This window comes from Ambystoma mexicanum, chromosome 3q (assembly GCF_040938575.1).
Source record: "Ambystoma mexicanum isolate Mex_15411 chromosome 3q, UKY_AmexF1_1, whole genome shotgun sequence".
In the NCBI taxonomy this organism is placed as follows: domain Eukaryota; kingdom Metazoa; phylum Chordata; class Amphibia; order Caudata; family Ambystomatidae; genus Ambystoma; species Ambystoma mexicanum.
In genome coordinates this window covers 138,114,658-138,136,283 of record NC_090926.1, presented here as the reverse complement: position 1 = coordinate 138,136,283, position 21,626 = coordinate 138,114,658, and the positions used below count along the sequence as shown (strand labels likewise).

Sequence of the window (21,626 nt, the reverse complement as noted above, 5' to 3'; positions counted from 1 at the left end):
GGAAATGAATTTTCCTTCGAGTACGAAGGAATGTTTCTGTACACGTTTACTATGTTGCCTTTCCTGCTACAAGTCCTCAACACACACAGACTATCAGTGCAGGATAATACTCATCGCCACGGCGTGGCCGAGGCACATTTGGTACCCAGACCTTCTCAGCCTTTCTGCGTCGTCACTGGTTAAGCTACCAGCGGTCCCAGATCTTCTCACCAGAGAAGAAGGCGCAATCCTGCACCATGACCCAGGATTGCTCAACCTGAAGGATTGGCTCCTGCAGCCCTAGAGTTTGGAGGATACGAGTTGCCGGCGGACTGCAGGGAGATCCTCGCCAGGGCATCATCGACTCAAGTGCTACGGGCACAAGTGGAAGCGTTTCTCTGTGGTGCCAGTCGTGTAAGATTACCCCTCTGAGGGTCACAGCTCTGAAGGTTCTTCCATACTTGTTGTCCTTGGCCAAGGCTGGACTGACGCACGCCACGATGAAAGTAAATCTGGCGGCTATCTGCTGCTACACCTGGTCTCCAGGAAGGTTTTCACTGTGGTCTCATCGGCTCGATAAGAGTTCCTCAAAGGACTTTTCTCTATCTTTCCTGCCGTTGAAAGCGCCTGCCCCGGTGTCAGAACTAAACGTGGTCCTGACAAGGCGCAGGGGGGATGGGGCCCCCCTTTTGAGCCTATGTATCGGGGCCCTAAATTCAGCTTTGTTTGTGGCCATCACCTCCGCCAGGAGGGTGGGTGAGATACAGGCCCTGTCCTGCAAACAGCCATACCCGACTTTCCACGAATCGAGGGTGGTGCTGCAGACGCACCCCTCTTTTTAATGCCGAAGTTTCCATCGGAATTCCACATCAACGAACTTTTGATGCCCGTTTTTTTCCCCAAAACCTTTGACTCTGGTGAAGAGCCTTGCACTCGCTGGCCGTTGCTTGTGCCTTGAAGTTCTAATTTGCGCACACAAAGGTTTTGAAATAATTCACAGCTGTTCCTGAACTTGGGTCCTGTGAACCATGGGAAGGCTTTGTCCAAGGCTTCCATCTCAAGGTGGCTCTCCAGCTGTAGAGCCGGTAAAATAGCTCAGCAGGTTGTGCGCTCGCTGCTGCGATCGAAGCGTGATCTGCAGGTCGCAGGTGCGAATCCTGGCAATGCCAACTCAGCCTTTCATCCTTCCGAGGTCAATTAAGGAGTACCAATTTCGGTTGGGTGATATTGTATGTAAATATGTGCTCTGTAAAGCGCTTTGGATTAAGGCGCTATATAAATTACACTTCATTATCGTGCACTGTCATTGGTTGGCGAACTGACTGCTGCCTGGCTGTCCGAGAGCCCATTCCACCAGAGCGATCGCTGCGACAATAGCGTTCCTGGCTGGTGTGCCACTGCTGGACCTCTGCAGGGCTCCTACGTGGAGGTCCATGCAAACCCTCACGAAGTTCTACTGCGTTGACAGGCATTCCAGGGAGAAGTCCAGTGTCGGTCAAGCAGTGCTATGCAACCTGTTCTCTTGAGGTGAGTCTGTTCCAGAGGTGTGAAGAGGAGAATGAATTGCTTCTGTTGAGCCATGCCACTTCCCGTGGTTGTGTGATGTTGTACTGCTGTGTATTCGTTATTCATGAGCATGTGAATCCATGCCAGACCCCATGCTGGAGAAGGTACAAGTTACTTACCTTTAACTATTGTTCTCCAGCGTGGATTCACATGCAAACCCTCCCTCCTGCCCCTGTCTCTTCTTGGTCATACTGCTACTTTGTGTTTACCAACTCTGAAGACAGCTGCCAGGGGAGGGACTTGGGGAGAGGACTGTCATTGGTTGGGGGCAGTATGACCCAGGGGACAGTGATAGGTTTATGGGAGAAATACAATTTTGTAAGTAAAAGTGAAACTGTTTTTCTTCTGCCGAGGATTCCCAGCCTGACTGGAAAAATTCATGAGCATGTGAATCCATGCCAGTCCCATGGTGTAAAATAGTTACAGGTAAATAACCAATGACTCGCAGTTTAGCATTGCCTCCCTTTATACTGATTACATGCTGCTTTTATGTGAGAGATCCCACGCCTCTTCAGGCCATAGTGAAAGATGTACAGAGGTTTGAAGGCTCTCTGGGCTGAAGTTTAGTTGGGGCAAACCGGAAATAATGCCTTTGACACCGGAAGTGACACAGGAAGAGGTGGGTGTGGATTTCAAAGGGTGTCTCTTGTGTATCAGATACTGGGGGAGGTGGGGTAGAACTGTCTCCACATTACTTAGGGAAAACGATCTAAAAGTATTGGAACAGCTAGAAAGTAGGGTGGATTCTCCTCTCCTAGGAGGCACGTGTCTCGGCTAAAATGGTTGTGGTTCCCAGACTTCTATGCATTTTTTTTAAATGTTCATATAGCTCCGCCAGCTGTTTAATGGATGCAGGTGTGCCAGATGACAAAACTGGTGTGGGCAGGCATACAGACCAGGGTAGCGTATGCTATACTTGCACAACCATATGAGAGGTGGGTGGGGGCTGGATTACCCAGACATGTTCCTGTATTACTTGACTGCACAGATACTGTGTAGTGTGGTGGTGGATCCCAAGAGCGGAACTGCCGCATGCAGGGATTGAGGGGGCCACAGCATATCCAGATGGTCTGAAGGCGATACTGTGAGGAGGGGCCCGGCGGGCGAGAGGCATAGCCCAGGAAAGGAGTTACAGCCGATTGACAATACATGTACTGCTTTGGACAAGATGGCGGTTAATGGGAGCGGATTGCATATATAACATGCATTTCTCGATTTACAGAGTGCGGGGGTTGGGGGCGACATATGAAAAGATTTCAGATGACCTTTGAGAGGTTGGGTATCCCCACCCTAGGGGGCTTGTTTATGGACGGGAGATTTCTCACATGGGAGCAGCAGTCGTGCCTCGGTAGTGCAATGCAGTCACTGTGCTGCAATATTAGACTTGGAGACGCAAAGCGCACTATATGGCCTAGCTACCCGGGTGAACTGGCGTCGTCCTCTATAGCACAGTATGTAGGAGCACCGCCCAAGGTCACGAAACTTATCTATGCTGTATAGGATGATGAAAACCTGGAGCGCGCGTACGGGGAATAGGGCTAGGGAGAAATGGTACACGGTTTTTCAGGATGAGATAACAGACCAGCAATGTAAAGTGGCATGTATGCAGACTAGATTAATATATCCCTAAATAGGTTCAGGATGGCCCATTTTTAATTCCTGCATCAAATATATTACACATCAGTGCAGTTACAAAGGTATTATTCCAGATCCGCAGAGTGCACTAGATGTCATTTCAGCCCTGCAGACTTCATACACAGTGTGGGGATGTGGCGCTGTGAATGCTTTGTGGAGACTGGTTATTCAAACAATGGGAATGGGGAATGATGCTGTTGGGACAGGTCAGAGATGCCCCATTAGCATGGCTGTCTTTGGTGAAGAAGGGCAATGTAGAAAGATTAAGCATGGCTTCAGTGGTAGCACGATCCTGGATTGCTAGCGCCTTGGGTGAGGGGGTTAGGGGTAGCTCCCATTTTTTATTAGCATGTTTTTAGATGTATGGCTGCATCCTGGCCTACCAGAAGCAGGAAGCAAGATAACTGGACTCCATTAGTCGTATATGGAAGCAGAAGGGATGGAGACAAAGATGATGCAGGGAATGAACCAAAAGGGGAGGAAGCTGGGTAACTGTAATGGTGTCATATGTTGTCGCACAATACAGGTCGGAATGGGGAACCTACAAGATTTGGGTGGGGTAAAAGTGCAGATCGGACTCGAAAATGGGGAGGGGATGGTTATAATGGTGTGGGAATATTTCTTAAATGCCAACATTGTATTTGTTTGGTTCAGTTGTGATGTTTTTTATTTCTTTTGAAATAAGAGTTTCTAAAAAAGAAAAGTAATAATCTAATCACTAGTCTTTAACTAAGCAAAGTGTGTGTCCTACAACGGGAGAATGACTCCCTTCTCCTGATGTCTTCCTTCCAACTTTTATTAGCAGGAAGACGTTCAATGTTCCATTACAAAGGACTGGGGGGATGACTCCCTCGACCCGATCCTTCTTCAAAACTTCTCCACAGTGGTCTTCAAGCACTCGTGCAGAACCTGGTTTAGTCTTTAGCTCCTTCCAGGAAGTGGAAAAATTCAGAGCCGTAACTGGCTTCAATTGATCACTGTTAGATGGCTCCTGTTACACTTAGCCTGAGCAGTGGTATTTGGCTGACCATTGCGACTGGGGAAATGAGGGACGTCATTTCACCAAAATGCCAGCGGAAGTGACCTCACATGACCCTTGTCCTAACATCACAGGACGTGATGTCATTTGACCTCCAGCCCCACGTGACATCACAGGAAGTGATGGCACACAACCTTTCACCCCATACTTAAACTAAGAAATATGGTTACGATATCACTAATATGATATAAATTTCACACAAGAATGCATTACAATATATAGCGTTAATATCAATGTGTATAGGCCCATGTCGCCCAATTACTGTGAATGTAAGCATGTGCTCTTACTTGCCCAGTTACGGTCATCTCGAGGTGCCGTTCAAGGCAATACAAGCTGCTCCTGCTTGGTGTTGGTGTGCTGCTCAGTCCTGTGCCACGGGATGCAGAAACCTGGCATAGAACAAAATGGCAACGTGTGGCCAGGGTGCTCAATTGCACTTAAATGAATGCAACGTGCACCTAACGAAACGGGCAATGCAGCAAAAGTGACAGCAAATATTTGGATTGGGTAGGGAATTTTAAAAAAACAATGCGGTCAAGTTTATAGAGTAAGTATAATCAAATTTTAAGTCAGAAGTTCATCCACAAAGGGAATACATACATGGTTCAGCAAGCAGACCAAGAGGCTAACACATTGTACTCCTATATGCCGATGACCTTATATGCTAACTGTACATGTCTGAGCTATATGGTCTGTGGCATAAATGGTTAAGTAGACCTTGCTATAGTATTCAATACTATGACGTGCAGAACACTGAACTATTTTACCATCTATTTGATCAATGTGCATACCACAGTATTTGGTAATGTTGGTTATGGTGGTTACATGTCTTATTAGCATGACCATTCCAGTGCTTAGAAGCAGCAGGGATGTGTAATGGCACACTAGTAATCTTGATCATTATAGTGCTATATTTCTATGAATCGCTTGTGAGATTGGTGGGAAGATATCCTCAATGTTTTTAAGTGCACAGTTGATTCTACAGCATATTGTCACAATTGTATAGCTCAGTTTAAATCCAATGGCTTTTTTATATTCCAATATGCTGTAAAGATTTTCGATCTGGGGATGGGTACAGTTCCCTTGTGCCACTTAGTGTGGGAATCTGTGCCCCACAGAAAAAAACAGCTTCCATCCATTAAAATATGCACATTAAGTGAACATATCTTAAAGTCCAATATACACATTTTGTTCAATTGACTTTTCCCTTTAGAAGAAAGTGCACACAAATGAGCATTTGCCTTTCAAAAGAAGTAATCGACACTGGAATAATAACCTGAGAGAATTTCCAATCAATATGCTGGCAGAGTATAAAAGGTGGCCACTTTTTAACTCAACAATTTATAATGAAATATTCCAAGGAAAACGAAATCCAAACAAGAGACATGTGCTTTGATGACACTTGCCCTTTCATGATCTTTTTTTGTTGGACAGAAAGTACTAGTCCTCTTACCCACTTCAGAGAACAAACTTATTTCAAATTGGCATGGACCTTATAAGGTAATAGAACGTACAGGAGCGTGCACGTATAAAATAGCCCAACCTGACCGAAAACAGAAATTCCACTTACATCACATCAATCGCTTAAGAGTGGAAGGAGAACCAGTCAGCCACCCATGCCACAAAGTACTAGCCTGCCTGGTTCTGGAAAATATAGATAACTTTGAATTAATTCCTTTCTCCTTGTCTATCACACAACGAGACGATCTAAAAGATGTAGTGGCCTCATTACCTGATGTATTCTCAGAAAATCGGGAAGAGTAAAAGGTACATACCATTATATTCGAACTCCTAAATCCTATTGTCTACCAGAGGCAGGTTAACAGATGTAGTGATCGAGGAAGTTAACAAAATGCTAAAGGCCAATATTATTGAGCCTTCCTCAAGTCCATGTTCCTTGCCTATCGTGTTCACTAAACCCGACCATTACTGGAGATTCTGCATAGACTTCTGTCAAGTGAATGCCACCTCAGACTTCAATGCCTATCCCATGCCACGCATCGATGGCCTAATTGATAAACTCGGAACAGCCACCTTTCCACCTCAGATTTAACCAAGGTGTACTGGCACATCCCTGTATATGGGCCAGATATGGAGAAAAAAGCATTTTCAACGCCTTTAGGATTATTCCAGTTTAAAGTCCTCCCTTTTGGCCTATACGGTGTGCCAGCTACGTTCCAACGCCTCATGGATAACATCCTGCAGCCCTATTCTGATGTCTGTGGAGCTTACATTGACAGTATCTTAATTTATAGTAAAACATGAGGACCATCTCTTCCATCATTATACCATCATGAAAGTCCTCCGGAATGCTGGCCTAACTGCTAAACCAGCTAAATGCAGATTGGCCCAATCAGCCGTGAAATACCTTGACTTTTTCGTAGGGAATTGGACATACAACCCTAACATGAAAACGTGAAATCTGTCTTGGATACTCCAACTCCCAAGACCAAAAGTGATCTAATAGGATATTATCGTAGGGTCATCCCCAACTTTTCGGACAAAACGACCCAGCTGACAGATCAACTTATAAATGCCGAACCACAGACTTCAGTGGAATGATGACGAGATATGCTTAAACATCTTAAAGCAAATCTTATACCAAAATGCCATCATAAAAGTAGGAGACTTCTCAAGTTTGTTACAGACACACATCTCTTACAGGGTTAGGAGCCGTCCTGTCCCAAATCTGCGACTAACGAGAACACCCCATACTATACACCATCCGCAATGTTCCCACGTGAAAAAAATGACTGTGGTAGATTTAGAAACCCTAGCCATCAAGTGGGCCATTATCCATCTTCTGTATTAATGAAAGTTCACCCTGGTTATAGACCACTCACCCTTAGTTTGTATTAGCCAACGCAAGGAGTCCAACCCTCTGCCATGCAATGGTTTCTAGGCCTACAACCCTCTTGTTTCACAGTAGAACACCGGAAGGGTAAAGACCAGGGGAATGTGGATTTTCTTTCCTGGTTCCCCTGTGAAACAAATGTGGCTACATCGCATGGAGGAAGGGCATGTGAGAAACCTGAAGGTGTCTCCCTAGCTAGTCCCCGGGGATCTGTCATCCAGGTGGCCAGGACACGGCCATCGTTATTGGATCCTAGTTCCTGGGGGTGGACCAGTGAGGGAGGATCACCTGTATGTGGGAGGTCCTCTGGTAGTGGAAGCTGGACACTTCTTTTACTACCTTTCCCCCATCCTACCACTTTGGACATACCACTATCCCCCCACCCCCCTTTTCTGACACGAACACTTTCACACAACACACAGAGAAAGGACTGACGCCAGATTAGTTTACCTGACCGGTCCAAATACAAGGGTCAGGCAAAGTTGGGAAATTGATCCGAATCACACACCCGATGGCCCTTTTCCCTTCCCGACGGGGATAAAAGGTGGAACAAGAGAGCACAGTACCAGCACGGTAGACAGTACGACGGCACAGCTAGCCAGGCACGGCAGTTCAAGAGACGGAGAAAGGCAACGGGAATCAAGAGGGTGGCGAGGAGAGAAGCGGCCTTGCCCTTTTCGTCCCAGGCCCACGGAACCTTCGTGGAAGAGGACGTAAGACTGCTAACAATAGCACACGTGTCTTGCAGCAGATGTCATCGGTACACTGGGCAAGCCTGCGCTGATGAGCGGGAGCGAGGGAATCTCTCGCGACCGTGGTACCGGCCTTGATTCCATGGAAGCCAAGCGGATTCATCAGAGCCGGTGAGTCGAGGCGAGAGCCGATAAGAACCGGCTGTGTTGCATGAGAATCGCAAAGTGGCAAGTTTGCACCAAGTTCAATGAACTGTGGAAATTGTTGAGCAAGACCAGCTACAGACAGAAACCGCACTGCGTGGGTGCTAACTCAAGAGAAACTACAAGTACCAGAAGGCCATAGTAGGGCTACAAAGAGGTCAAAGTGGTCATAATGGAGGTCTAGTGAAATCCCTGTACAATCGAAAGACCTTGATCTACAAACTGTGTGAATGCAAGGGACATGTATCCCAGCAACATTGAACTATGTGAAGTTAGCAAGAGTGAACCCAACCGAGGGATGCTGACGAGAGGGCCAGTGTCCTAAAGTCCACAGAAGCTGTGTTGACAGACGTAAACCTAGCCGAGGGATGTCCACTAAGAAATGTTTGAAAGGACTTTGAGAAACTAAGGGAAGGGAAATCCTGTTGGTGAGAAGGGTCCGAGCCCGACCGAGGGAGATCCGGCTGAGATTTGAGAAGAGTCAGCGCACAGAAGACAGGGACCCAAGGTTGAACCATTATCACCCTAAAGAACTTTCATTTTGGATAAAGGAACTTTTTTTTAATTTCTGTATTTTGAACATGGCAGGCCCTCCCACGCAAGAGACTTTCAAACGAAACAGGACTTGGCCCACAACGGTCTTGAGAGCTGCCATTGGAACTGTCGGCTCATGCTCCGAGATACCATCTTACCCTGTGCTCAAAACATGGGGAAGGGAGACCTATACTGCCGCATCCTGACATATTGTTTGAGAACACTTGTTTTCTTGAAAACTATCCCACACCCTTTTTGTATGAGTTGTAAGGTTTGGCAATAGGTTTCTTAGTATAGGCCCTTTTAATTTGACAGAACGCCTCTAGGAGTGCCTTATTTTCATTTGATGGTTGACGCTTGATCCCATCTTAGATTTGGGTTTAGTTTAGGCGTTTCTCCACCATGCAAACATTGTTCAATAAACACCCTTGAATCGTGATCACTTGCGTCTGTCTTTACTGTTGCCACCATGAAGTCCTCACACCCACCATGGTGTTCTTTTTTTAATTTGTTCTCCTTTGACTCTTAGTTTGTTGCTTGTTAGGAAAGATTTCCATTTCATGTGTAATTTTTCCTCCAGTTGTGTACCCCCCAACTTTCTGCCGCTGTTGTACACCATTGTCTGACTTTACCAGAGGAGCACAGCCTTCAGCTGCACTCCCCTGGGCTTTTCGCTCACTTTATTATTGGGAATCTGACATGCCCTTTAAGACAGTCAGTACTGGGAGACTTTGTTTCCCTTAGTCCTTGTCAATGTTGCAACTTTTCTGCAACATGTTGCAAGTGCACAATGTACCTTCCAGTATAGTGCACTTGATTCTTCCTGTCATTTCTAAAGGCCCTAGATACACTGGAAGGATTTTTTTTTAGGAGAAGTGCAGATGAACCTTCCAATGGGCTGGTGGCAGCTTATCTTATGTATTTTTTAACCCTTTCCTGCCAGGTAAACAGTGTTTGGCACGTATAGGTGGCCTGGCTCAAAAATTGCCATGCAACAAGTTTTTGTCCTGTCCTTTGGCCATCTTGTCCCTTCACCTTCACCAGATGGAGCCGACCTAGGTCAGTCCTTATTTGGGCATGTGCATTCACCCGAGAAACACCACGCTTTTGCAGGCTTCTGCATGCCTTCTGTGTGTGTGCTGCCAGGATGTGGGCTGGACTGTCTGGTTCCAATACACATCCTGAGTGCCAGATAGTCTGTGGTGTGCTGTGAATGCCTAGGACCACTGTGGCCCATGACTGGTCCACATATGGTGTGCCTGTATGTGAGCAGATCTCCCATTGGGTCCTCTTCGTTTTGGCATGAAGGAGGTTCTGTATAAGAGAAGGCTACAAACACCCATACCATGTTGATCGCTTGAGTTCTCACTGAACGAAGGATAGGATCCTGAAATTAAGAAGCTGAGTCGAGGAACCGCTGGTGACCTGCAGGAAGGCCCGCTGTCGTCCCACTGGACCCCTCTGCATCTGATCGAACTAGGTCTGCGAAGTCGCTTCGACCCATTGGAATAGTGGGATTAACTATTCTCTGCACCTTCATCAAACCCTGCAAGTAAGCCTTCTCGGAAGTGTCCCTGGGCCAACCAGTGTGGTGACCAGCTTGCGCAGGACCTTTGCTCTGATACCACCGCCGTTTCGAGGATGCCCTTGAAACTTGGTACATCGCAAGCTCGGTTCATGGCACTCGCACCGAATTTCGCACACTTGGTGTTCCCAGGTCTGGAGTAAATGGAGCGCCCGAACCGAAGTACACAAGGTTACCTTGTCGCCCAGCCGTGGTGACAAACTTTGCTACAGTGAAACTGGCCTGATCCATCCACCCGAAGCGGAGAAATCCCACCTGTCCCGTTTGGGAATCAGCGCTGTAACTTTGTCTGAGAGCTGCGAGATTGCTGCATTTGAACCTGCAACCGAATTGGACTTGACTGCTGAAGTTTGGTCTGGAGTGCACCAGGAGTCGGTGAGTAATTACAACCCTGACAGGTGGCCCTGTGCACCCTATCCATTTTTACGCATTAGTGGCCCCTCTCCTTTCCACAGATAGCCTGAGCTATCAAACTATTACCAACTCTTGGATCCTGTTCTGCCCTCACGGGGAGACCCTCCACGAATAGTGGGAACCTATTCTGCATCACCTCACCCACCTTCCTGAGCTGCTACAGACCCTACAAGAGACCCCGTTTTCGCCCATGTGCACTACCGCGTGCGCCAGCATTGCATGTACATTTGAGCAATAGGCTCCCCTCTTCTTAGGGACTGGCCTGCCTTTCAGTTAGGATTGGGTTTACTGCAGAACTGCCTAAAGACTCTTTGAACTAACTGCTTCCTTCCCTTTTCTAGGTTGTGGACCCATTTCGTGCATTCACCCTTTAAGCCCCTTGGTTTTATATATATGTATTTTAGTAGTATTGTGTAGGTTTAGAAGTGTTACTGTTAATAACTATTGTGTTGAAACCCAAAGACCTTGAATAAATGTATTGTATTTTTTATATATATGCACCTGACTGGGCGTGATTTGTATGTGTCCTTTACTCTGTGTGCTCATTGAGGTATTTCAGTCACCCTCCCCCTTCTGAGATCTAGTCTTGACCGCTGCCAATTCTACCTTGATTGGTCTGTCTTTACCCTGTTCCAAGAAACTAAGCTGGCTTTCTGAACCTCTGCCCACCAGGTCAGAGTTCACAAATCCATCTTAACACTTGTGTACCAAAAATGGAATGAAATACTGTGATTTGCAATTAATACTATACTGAATTGTGTATGGCGCTGCTGACTATTTTGATCTATTTGCAGACGTTGCAGTCAATTGACAGCTATATCCTGGCCCGAAGTCTGTCTGATGCGATTGGCGACAGTTTTGCGAAAGTAAATGCTTTGTGCCATCTTGCAAAGAGCTTGATCTTGCTAGGTTGCCCCAGCTATGCCAAGGTAGGTGCCACTATATTAAAGCAATCATTTTACTACTTTGATTCTAAATTCAGTGTTTGAATTTGTATTTTCTGTGTACTTTGCAAATGTACTGCTTCATCAGTGTTCTGCCTTGCAAAGGTTCCTGGAAGATCTTAGAGGAGTGGGGAAGGCTACCTTGCTTTGAGTAAGCTACTTTTCTAATAGATACTTCTGCACTCCTATTCATTTTCTCTAGAAATGTGTGCAGACTGGATCTAAAAACAAGCAATTGGTTGAATTTTTTTGCTCCAATTTCCCCACCAAATCTTTATGGCGAATTGGAGTTGGGCAATATTGGTAGGGGTTGGAGGGTCGGTAGGGGCTATGGTTGACTGGGATGGTCTCAGCCAACCTTTTATGGCATACATTCGAGCAATTAGCTTTGAACATGGAGTATGGAGTTCACTGTACAGTCATCCCCACAGGCCATATGCAGTGACCCATGCCCCTGGTTTAGAGGGACTACATTGTTATTTGGATGGCATACTTTGTATTAATAGTGGCAGGCTCTTTAAGTTGGAGGGGCTATTTGTTTAAGAATCTTAAATAGCCCCTCCAACTACAATAGCCTGCCACTGTTAATGCAATGTGCGGGCCATCTGTGTGAAGTGGACGCATGATATACAAACGGTTTATGATGCTGCGTGCCTTTCTTTTTCTCCTCTACATGAAACTTTTCACCTGCTTAAATGAGAATCAATCTAACTCTTCTGGGGTGGAGCAGTTTCTGTTTTGGGTATCGGCTGTTGGCGCTCATTTATCACTAGTCTGCCCTTGGCTAGTCACCCTTGTCTGTCTCATAAGGCGCTGGGTTGATCATGGATCCGAATTCCATCAGTTATGTTGCTTTTATATTTCCCTGTAGATCTACATTGAGGAAGTAGAGACCTGCCTGTCATGCGCTAATATTTCTGGTGACACTCTACTTTTGAAACTGACTTGCGAGGTTCTACGCAGCCATCTGTGCTGTGCATCAGGCAAGGTAATTCTGTTCATAATGAGCTCTTTCAAAAAGGCTATAACACAATAATCCTTTTCTGATTGTCATGAATAGGACTGTTGCGATGCAGATAGTCTGGTTGTTTGCCTGGAGATGAGTTACTCTGGTGAGAAGCTACTCTTGTATATAGCGATGTTTGGCAGGCAAAGTAGGTTATTTCCTCGGTTGCTGATTGGATTAGGGGTGGAATGTAGATTTGCTGCAGCATACAAGGTAATATTGTTTATGGAGGGCAGGGTTGGGAGGTGGGTGAGAATTGCTCACACCTGTGTTGTATAGGGTCACTTCTCTTCCTAGAGCTGCATCCAGGTCACACTGCATTCAACTTGCAAAATAATCACTACAATTTAAAATCAAATATTAATTTTCCTGGAAAAAGCAGGCAGTTTATCGAATTGCTAGTAGAGTGGCAAGCTTGCCATTCCCAAATCGTGTTCAGAAAACTGGAGCCCTCATTTATGGGAATGTTCTTGTGACCCATTGGAAAAATTAAGTGTTTTCACAATGACCTTCTCAGTATAGAACTTTCTTACTCTTAATATGCAAGGAGCAGTAACGGCCTTAAGTAGACTTTTTTTAAAATTTATTTTCAGTGTGAATACCTTTTTGTCCGGTTTGATCAGATTTCTTTGGCACACAACTACTGGTCTAAATCTTGCAATGGCATTGATGAAAAATCATGAGGCGAGTGTTGCTCCGGGCAATTTTTTTCAAAGTGCAGCTGGAGAACTCCTAGACTAATCGTATGGGTGTAGAATGTTAATTCTTACTGCATTCACTTGCCATGCATGTCTACTACTTTGAAGCTGAGGTTATGCATGCATCTATCGGTCCTGCAGAGTGCTGTTCCTTTGTCATTAATGTTACATGTTGTTTGTTGGCTCCCCCAACTTGTTAAGCCAGGCAGCAAAACTGCTTCAGCGATGCAACAGTGTCCAAGAATGTGCAAGGAAGAATTCCTATTTTTATGTTTGGGGATTCTTGGACCATTTTTAGGTCTCCACTTTTTTTTTTTCTTTCAGTCGCCCACTCCACCACCATACTGACTGTCCTCCTGGCCTCGCAGAGACCATGTGGGCAAAAAAGCAATTTTATGGCCTGCCTGATTTCAAGACCCATTGGCACACCAAAAGCTTACCATAAAGGTACATTGGGCTACTAATGCCGTAAATCAGCTTGCACTTCTGGCGAAGCCAAAACTATATTTTTGCTGCCACCAATTACCTCCCTGAAACAAATGCAGGGTTATAACATCACTTTAGGGCAAAAATGGGATGCCAGAGAAGCACCCCTGGTACTGGGCCATTACAGGCGAACCTATGTTCAGTAAGGTAGTTTCAGGACGACTTGAGCAGAAGCCCTTCTAACCCGCAAAATAAATTTGAAACCCCAAACATTAAACTGGGATAAGGAAAACGCAGGGAGCCCAGATAACAGGTGTCAGTAAGAATTACAGGTGGGCTGTATGCGTAAAGCTGGGGATCTGATTTGTGGTTGGGTTAAATATGTTGTTCTTGAGTGAATAGTCTGATTTTCAGATTTTTGCGGAATGTCCAGAAAAAGGATTCGGGTCTTGGTGGTGATGGCGGCAGGGCCTTCCGGTGTTTAGCAGCTAACAGTGGGAAACTGTTGCCTCCTGCTTTCTGTTTGTATTTGGGGATGGTGAGTAAGTGTGTAGGCGCTACGCGTGGGTCTGTTAGATTTGTTCAATGTGAACTTGTTGGATAGGTATTTGGGGGCTGATTGTGAGATGCATTTGTGAGTCAGGGAGAGGGTTTTGAAAAGGATGCAGTCATGTACTGGCAGCCATTGGGTGGAGCATCTTGCCTTGCTAATATGGTTCTTTTTGGGGATGTAAAGTGCAGCTCTTAGCGCATTATTTTGAATCGGCTGTCATTTTTCTAATGTTGCTTTTTGTTAGTCCCGATGTAGAGGGCATTACAGTAATCCAGTCTGGATAGGATGAGAGCTCTGGCTACGGTTGTGCAGCTGACTGAGGACGGGAAGGGTCTACAAGCGATAATGAGCTTGCATATGTAGGCAGCCGCAGTAGCTGTGGCGTGGACTTGTCTTGTTAGTGTAAGGGCAGAGCCGAGAGAGGCCCAGGGTCTTACTTTAATTCTGATGGCATCCATCGTAAAGGATCTGTAGGTATCGTCAAGTTTATTTATTTGGTTGTGTGAGCCGATGAGAAGCTCTGTCTTTTCATAATTGAGACAGAGGCCGTGTTGGGCCATCCATGCCTGGATAATTCGGTAGATTTGATTTACAGATTTAGTGTCAAGGTTGTAAGAGCCTGGGTGTCATTCGCTTAGTTGGTGTAGGCGACACCCAGATCGTCGGGGAGGTTGAATAGTGGTTTTGTGAATATATTGTAAAGGGTGGGTGAGATGCAGGATCAGTGCGGCACTCCACATGAGACTGGGGCAGGCGGCGCTGATGCAGTGGTTGAGGAGACCCTCCTGGTTCTATTGGACAGAAAGGATTGTATCCAAATTATGGCACCAGTTGAGAAGTGGGCTTCCATGGCGAGGTGATTGAAGTTTGTTGTAGTCAACAAGGTTGAAGGCCCCTAAGTCAATTGGGAGTAGGAGTGCTAGCTTGCCGTTGTCTTTAAATTCATCCATTGTTGGTTTCTAGGTGTTTTTGGATTTGCAGGTAGGCTGCGCGATCCATTCCTCCTTTAAAATATCGGAACAGTTATAGAGCGGTAGTTAGTGGGAATGTTTGGTTCGAAGGTGGGTTTCGTTAATAGTGGGGAGAACCCAGGCGTCTTTGAGGTTTGTGGGGACAGTGTTTTTTTCGAAGGAGGCGTTTATTAGTGTTCTAATGAAGGGTGTACGTTCGGATGCGCATTCTTTGAATGAAGCTGGGCATATATCGCCTTGTCATTTAGAGGGTTTGAGACTGGTGTTCATTTTCAACACTTTGGTTGTTGAGACTTGAGCAAAGTCGAAATATGAGTTCACGTTCTGTGCTGTGACTTATGGGGCTCTATATGCAGGTTGGCTGTGAGCCAGGTTCAACGTTTTTAGATCAATTTTTGTTTGGAGCGAAGCTATTTTGCTGAGCTTTTTGTATACCTGTGCACCGGGCAGTATCTATGTGGCATGCTTCTTGGGGAGGCACTGGTGACTCACGCTCACGTAGAATATTAAATAATTCTTTGGTGCCAGAGTTGGCTTTGGTAATTCTATCGTAAGTGGAGCTTTTGGTTAGTAGGAGAGCCTTTTTGCAGTTCTTGGAAGAGCTAGTGAAAATGGCTTTGCTAAGTGGGTGCTTTCTTCCAGTTGGTCTCTCATATTCTCTTGGGGTTGCGTACAGTTTTGTGATAGTGAGCATACCAGGTGTTAAGGTGCGCTTGAGGTATGGCTTTGCGCATGCTTAGTGGTGCTACCTTGTTGGGTCGTAGCTAGGAGGGTTTAGTTGTAAAGCTCCACCATTGTGGTTGGGTTGTTGCTAGTGTTCTGGTAATCATTGATGTGGAGCATTAGTGGTGGAAGATTATCTGGTGTTATGTTGCGAGAGTTTCTGGACAGGTCGGCTGCGCTTGAGGTGGTGTGTCCTTGGGTCTTGTTTTTGGGTATGGTGAATGATATGATGTGCCGATTGGACCATGGACATTGGGTGTTGGAGAGGATATCATTCTGGCAATTATGGTCTGCCAGCCGAGTGTTCAACCTTTAATGTGGGTGGGATAATGATGCGGTGGGGAAAGCCAAGCGCTTTGATGGTGTTGGCGATGTCATTTGGTTCATAGAGGCCCAGGTTGAGGTCGCCCATTAGAATAATTTGTGAGGAAGGCTTGGTGTCTGCTGATCCAAGTTGAGCCACGTCTTCTTCAAATGCGAGGACTGCTCTGGGGGCCGGGGCGGGGTCTGTATATGAGTTGTATAGACTGTGCTGTAGTGGGTTGGGGACAGTTTAATGGAGAGTAATTCCCCTGAGTGAAATGATTGCTTGGGAATGTCTCTTATGAGGAGGTGGTTTTTGACAATGATTGCCACTCCACCTTTGGCGCCCTGTCTGATCTGAAGATAGTGTAGTTATCAGGGATGGCCAAGGCAAGTGAGGGACCCGCTGCTGCTTGGAGCCATGTTTCGTTGATGGCTAAAGTCGAAGTTGTTTGTCATGATGAGGTCAGCGGTGTCTAAAGCAGGAGCTGGGAGTGATCTTGCATTGAGGGTGCCTTTGAGTTGAATCTGCTGGGTTATCGGTAACCTGGGATGTTAGCGTGCTAGTCAGGATTGCTGACGTATGTGGGGGTGTGCAACGTGTGGTGCGGGCAGTTGTGCAGATGTTGGTACTGACGGTATGATGAGTAGGGTCAGTCTGGTTAGGTGTGATGGGTATAGCTTCCCGGGTAGAGAACTTGGTGCTTCGTGTGGCTATAGGATGTGGTAAGTGTGCTCTCCTACTAGTAGGGTAAGGGTGTTCTAGAGTTGGTGTGTTTTTATCCATGTTAGTGAATGAGTCTTGGTTTGTGGTGGTAATTGGGTTGTAGCTAAATGCAGCGTGGGCCCACATTTGTGTCGCGAGTGGACGTGGAGGGTCAGGGATGTTAATCGTGGGCTTGAGTGTGGTGTACTGGTGGGTCAGAGACTTGTGTTGGCAGGGTTTATGATTATGGTCGCTGGGAACTAAGCGGCCATGGGGGATGGCCACGTGGATTGGTGCTGGGTAGTGGGTGGGTGGGTGGGAGGGATGGTGTATGATTCTTGTAGGTTAGTTGCCATCCTTAGGGTTGTCATAGTGGCAGGGTATGGCTGAACTAGTAGGGGATGTCGCACTGACTAAGTCGTTTTTGAGACGTCTCGACATAGTTGGTGTACAGAGGGCTTCATGGAAGCAGTGGCTGGTGAGGTCTAGTAGATAACATTAGGAACCAGGACTGTGTGATGGGTATAAAGTTGGGTGTTGGTGAGTGGCTATGGTGTATTACTGGATTGGGTACTGGCCAGTGGTGTCGATTTACTAGGGTGATGAGCAGTAGTATAGCCGTGTGTGGGTTGATGCAACATTCTGGGCTCTCTGTTGTGATTAGTTCTGATGCATTGCTAGAGTGACGGACTAAGGCCCATTTGTGTAATGCGATGTAGATGGCTAATAGAAGGCCTAGGGATTACATGTATTCGACACCAGGGTGGTGGTCGGGTCATATTGGCAGATCATAGGGGCATGCAGACAAGGATACATTTCACGGTGAGCGACATTAGTGATCATTGCACATTTAGCAGATAAGGGCATGCAGGCATGGATACATTTCGCAGAATGTAACTCTGGTATGATGCTCTGATTTAGCAAATGGTAGGTCGGTTTTACTGTTGCATCTGCGCGTTAATATCTACGGAGATGGGTACATTTTGCAACATGAGGCAACAGAGTTATGTCATCCGAGTGCCGGTTCATCGAGAGGTGTGGCGTTGTTGCTCAGCATATGGTGGTGGACTTGAGTGAATTATTTATTTGTATGCTTAGAGCGCCGAAAGCCCGCAGGCATCAGGGCGCTTACACAAATCATAGTTAACACAGTAAACAAAACACAGTAAACAAAACACAGTAACACAACGACTGTACACTGAACAAACACTAATTAGCTGACAGACCAGAACATAAGTGTAACAGGCGAATGCTAACCAAGGAGCACAAAAAGAACAATAAAACTATGGAAGCACACAAACTTGTTTTAGAAGCTACAACGTTTGACTAATTCAAAACAATTCTAAGACTAGTGGAGGGGCATATATGCTGTGAAAGTGAAATTCTGTTCAAATACAGCGGTAAGCTGCTGGACCCACAGCCCACAATAATGCAATCCAAATTATCCATCGAACACCACTTATCAATTTGGAGTCTACAGAGAACTTTTAGGTCTTGCGTTCTTAGTTGGGGCCCAATTTCGCATTCAGCCAGGCCAACATTTTATTTTTCAGGGCCTCCCTAGATTCAAATTCATTAGGCTTGGCAATGTTGGTGATGCCAACATTTATCGAGTGCTGTGCAAAACTCCTTAAACTGGGGTCCTCGATACTCGCCATTCTAGATTTCTTTTGTTGGATGTCATAACAAGATGTAGAGGCGCCCAAAGCAACTAGCTTAAAAGTGGCGTGGTGACCTCTCGAAGTATATTATCCCCCTGACCACACACGAAGGAACTGGTCTTCACCTGCGAGGGCACACCTATGTTAGCAGGCTCGGAGGTCTGTTTTGCAGCCCTTTTGATGCAAAATCTTGGGTGGGGTGGTTTGTGAAGAGTTCTCCTTACTCTCCATTTCCACAGTAGTGGGCTTCTTCGAGTTGGGCAAAGATGAGGTACTAGTTATGGATCCTACACATGCCACCCATCTCTGGAAGTCCCTAATGTTCGAACAGGCCACCAGGTCCCGCAGCAACTTCTCTTGCTGATATCACCCTCGATCTAGGGTCAGACAGGCTGCCAACCCCCTGTTCATACTTGCCACTACATATTGTCCTGACTGATTTCACCCCCTCCTCCCCCCTTGATTTAGACTGTGTAGACACGGAGTGGGCTCCCAAGTGTCCCTCTAAATAGTACACGTCCTTATTCTGGACATCATACCCATTTGTCCCTCCTTTCTTAGATTGTGGATTAACTATCAAGGGCTGTGAGGGCATGGCAATATCAGAGGGTCGACAGCCTTATCTACAAAATTATGCTCATTATTCAGATCTTTACTACTAATCAAAAGTTTCGAGCAGGCAAGCTATTCTTGTTGGAGCTTCAGTCTGCGTTTAGCACTCATTGCCAGGACATCCGATAGACGGTTATTATTCCTTATGGGTTTTAGGAGGGCCGTCTATGGGGAGGGTTCCTTCCAACGCAGTACCGTAACAGGAGGGCTAGAAGGAGCCAGTCTTTCGATCCCATTTCTCCTTAAGTGGTCGAGTCTGGTCCCTTGTTAGTGCCTACCCCAGACTGCTGCCTCGTTACTGGCATAACTCAGTGGGAAAAAGCCAGCAACTAAGCCGCTTTGCACCTAAACTAATCACACAATTATGTTCCCAAGAGAACAATGCCACCATAAGCCGCTTACCCACAAGTGACACTGTGCCGAAAAGCACTTGCACTGGTGGCTAAATGGGTGCTCATAGCGTTTGCTCAGGTGATTATGCTCCCAGTCTTCCTCCCCCCCACTGACTGCCAGCTGTGAACCGCCAGGTACCAATGGCCGACGCAGCTGGAGCTGCTCAACTGGACACTTACTCAACAGTAGGGCTGGGGCTAAGTCAACACAGCCGGAGGCGAGAGATTTGGCACTCACAGCAATGTGGTCCTCAGCGAGTCTTTGCAGTTGGGCTCCCCCGCGTAGCTGCGGACCTCATAGCTGCGGACCTCACAGCGGTCACCACCACTGCGGCTGCTCGGATAGCTGCACCTACGATGTGGCGATCAGAAGGTCAGTGAAAAGCACCCTACACGAAGGATACATGTCACGCTGCACTGCCTAGCACGGCCGCCTCAGACTCGTCCCTTTGGTGGCGTTCCCACATGTAGGTGTTCCTTCATGCACAAGACGTCCCCACAATGTGCCTTGATGTTCCTATCCACATAAAGATACTTCGGGTGCCGGTGTTGCTGGTGCGGCATGAACAGTAACCCAGATATGTTGCTATGAAGCATTGATGCCTGCAAATTCCATCGTGGCAGCGACCAATAGTGGTGAGTAGGAGATAAGTGCTGTTATAAGTTGGGGAGAGGGGGCAGAGATGGCGCTGCGGCAAACTGATGCGGCTAACTAGCGCCCGTCGTGCTTGTTTGCAGTCGATAGGGCTCAGACTAGTAAGGTGCAGGGCCAATAACGAGGAGAGATGTGAGCAAAGCATGGCAATGGGTGAGCATAGAACATATATGTGGAATTCTTCCCACTTGATGAGTCCCCCAGCACGTTTGCTGGACTATTGGACCTTTTTGTAACTCTTTAGCATCACTATTATTCTACTACAGTATGCAGCACCTTCTGTGGAGTGCTGCTGGAAGCTCCTTGAGCTTCCCCTTTTGTTTTATTTTTTTTATTTTTCTGTGCAAACATATTAGCAGGATGGGGGAATTTTTTTATCCTACCTATACTTTTCTTTTGTGAGATCAGCACACCCCACCTTATGTGGAGTGCTGAAGGGACACATTTCTCACCTCTCCTCTAACTTTCTAGTTACAATGACAAATCTGAGTGGCTGGTGGCAGTGGATGTTTTCTAATGACTTTTGTGAAACTTGCATTGCAGGCTGTATTGTGCCGGTCTTCTTTTTTCGCCAGCTCACAATGATTTGTCCTTTTTTGAGCCACCATCTGACGACCTAGGTGGGGGAGCACCTGATCAGTATCTTGTCTTCGCCGGTTTCCCATGGGGAAACCCGCCTGGAGGCACCAGTGTGTCTGGGAGGACTCCAAAACTCCTCGGGTCTTTGTTTTCCAGTATGTCTGCTTGGATCCAGTTCTGACTAGGTGGCTGGCTGTCCGTGTGGGCCAGCCTCCACCCAAAATTTGAATGTAGCAGGCATGCTGATTGGCTAGGTTCCTGCATCAAAGGTGAGGGTCTTGATGCTGAAGCCAGAGTAGACCACTGGAAGATCTATTTCAAAGAGGCACTTGCACCCACCTCCAGCCACCGCCAGAGCCGACTGAGTGACTGCTGCAGCTCCAGCCCTTTCTTCTGTGTGACAGAATATCTGAACTGGAAGACTTCCTCCCTAGGGCTGGTGGTCTAACCAGTCTCTAGACCAGCTACAGTTTGAGCCATCCCACGGCGAGCTGCGACCTTCCGGGCCTGCAAACTCTGAATACACTGAGAACTCTGGCACTGCTGTGTGGCATACTCTCGCCAAGCAGGGTTCCAGCTGCAAACTGGTGGGGATCTGTCTGGGCCTACAGAGACTCCATCCTGATCGTAGAAGTCCCCTGGGCTGAGTTGTGGGCCGGGAAATCGAATTAAGTCTGCCGGGTGACGACTGTTGCTGTTACGAAGCCTGTGTCGAGCCTCCACAACCAAGTGCCACGAAGATAGTCTGTTGGACATTTCTGGGACTGCGTCTGACCGTCTGCTCCCGCCATAAGTTCTACATCCAGCCACCAAGGCCAGAGACCCTCACTGGAGCTGCTGTGGGGACCTGCTGGTGACAGTTGTTCTTCATGAGGTACTTACCTAGGCAGTTGTG

The 21,626-nt window shown here is 46.8% G+C and overlaps 1 protein-coding gene across 2 annotated transcripts in view; it reads left to right on the top strand.

Annotated features, from left to right (window-relative positions):
- The window catches only part of ESPL1 (extra spindle pole bodies like 1, separase), a 1,025,090-nt gene that overhangs the window by 364,278 nt on the left and 639,186 nt on the right, over positions 1 to 21,626 (top strand). Inside the window, exons 12-13 of one of the 2 annotated variants that reach the window (XM_069653326.1) lie at positions 11,297 to 11,431; positions 12,318 to 12,434. In XM_069653326.1, coding sequence (XP_069509427.1) covers positions 11,297 to 11,431; positions 12,318 to 12,434 — 252 coding nt within the window. The remainder of the gene's footprint in view (positions 1 to 11,296; positions 11,432 to 12,317; positions 12,435 to 21,626) is intronic. The other variant, XM_069653328.1, reaches the window with a different exon arrangement.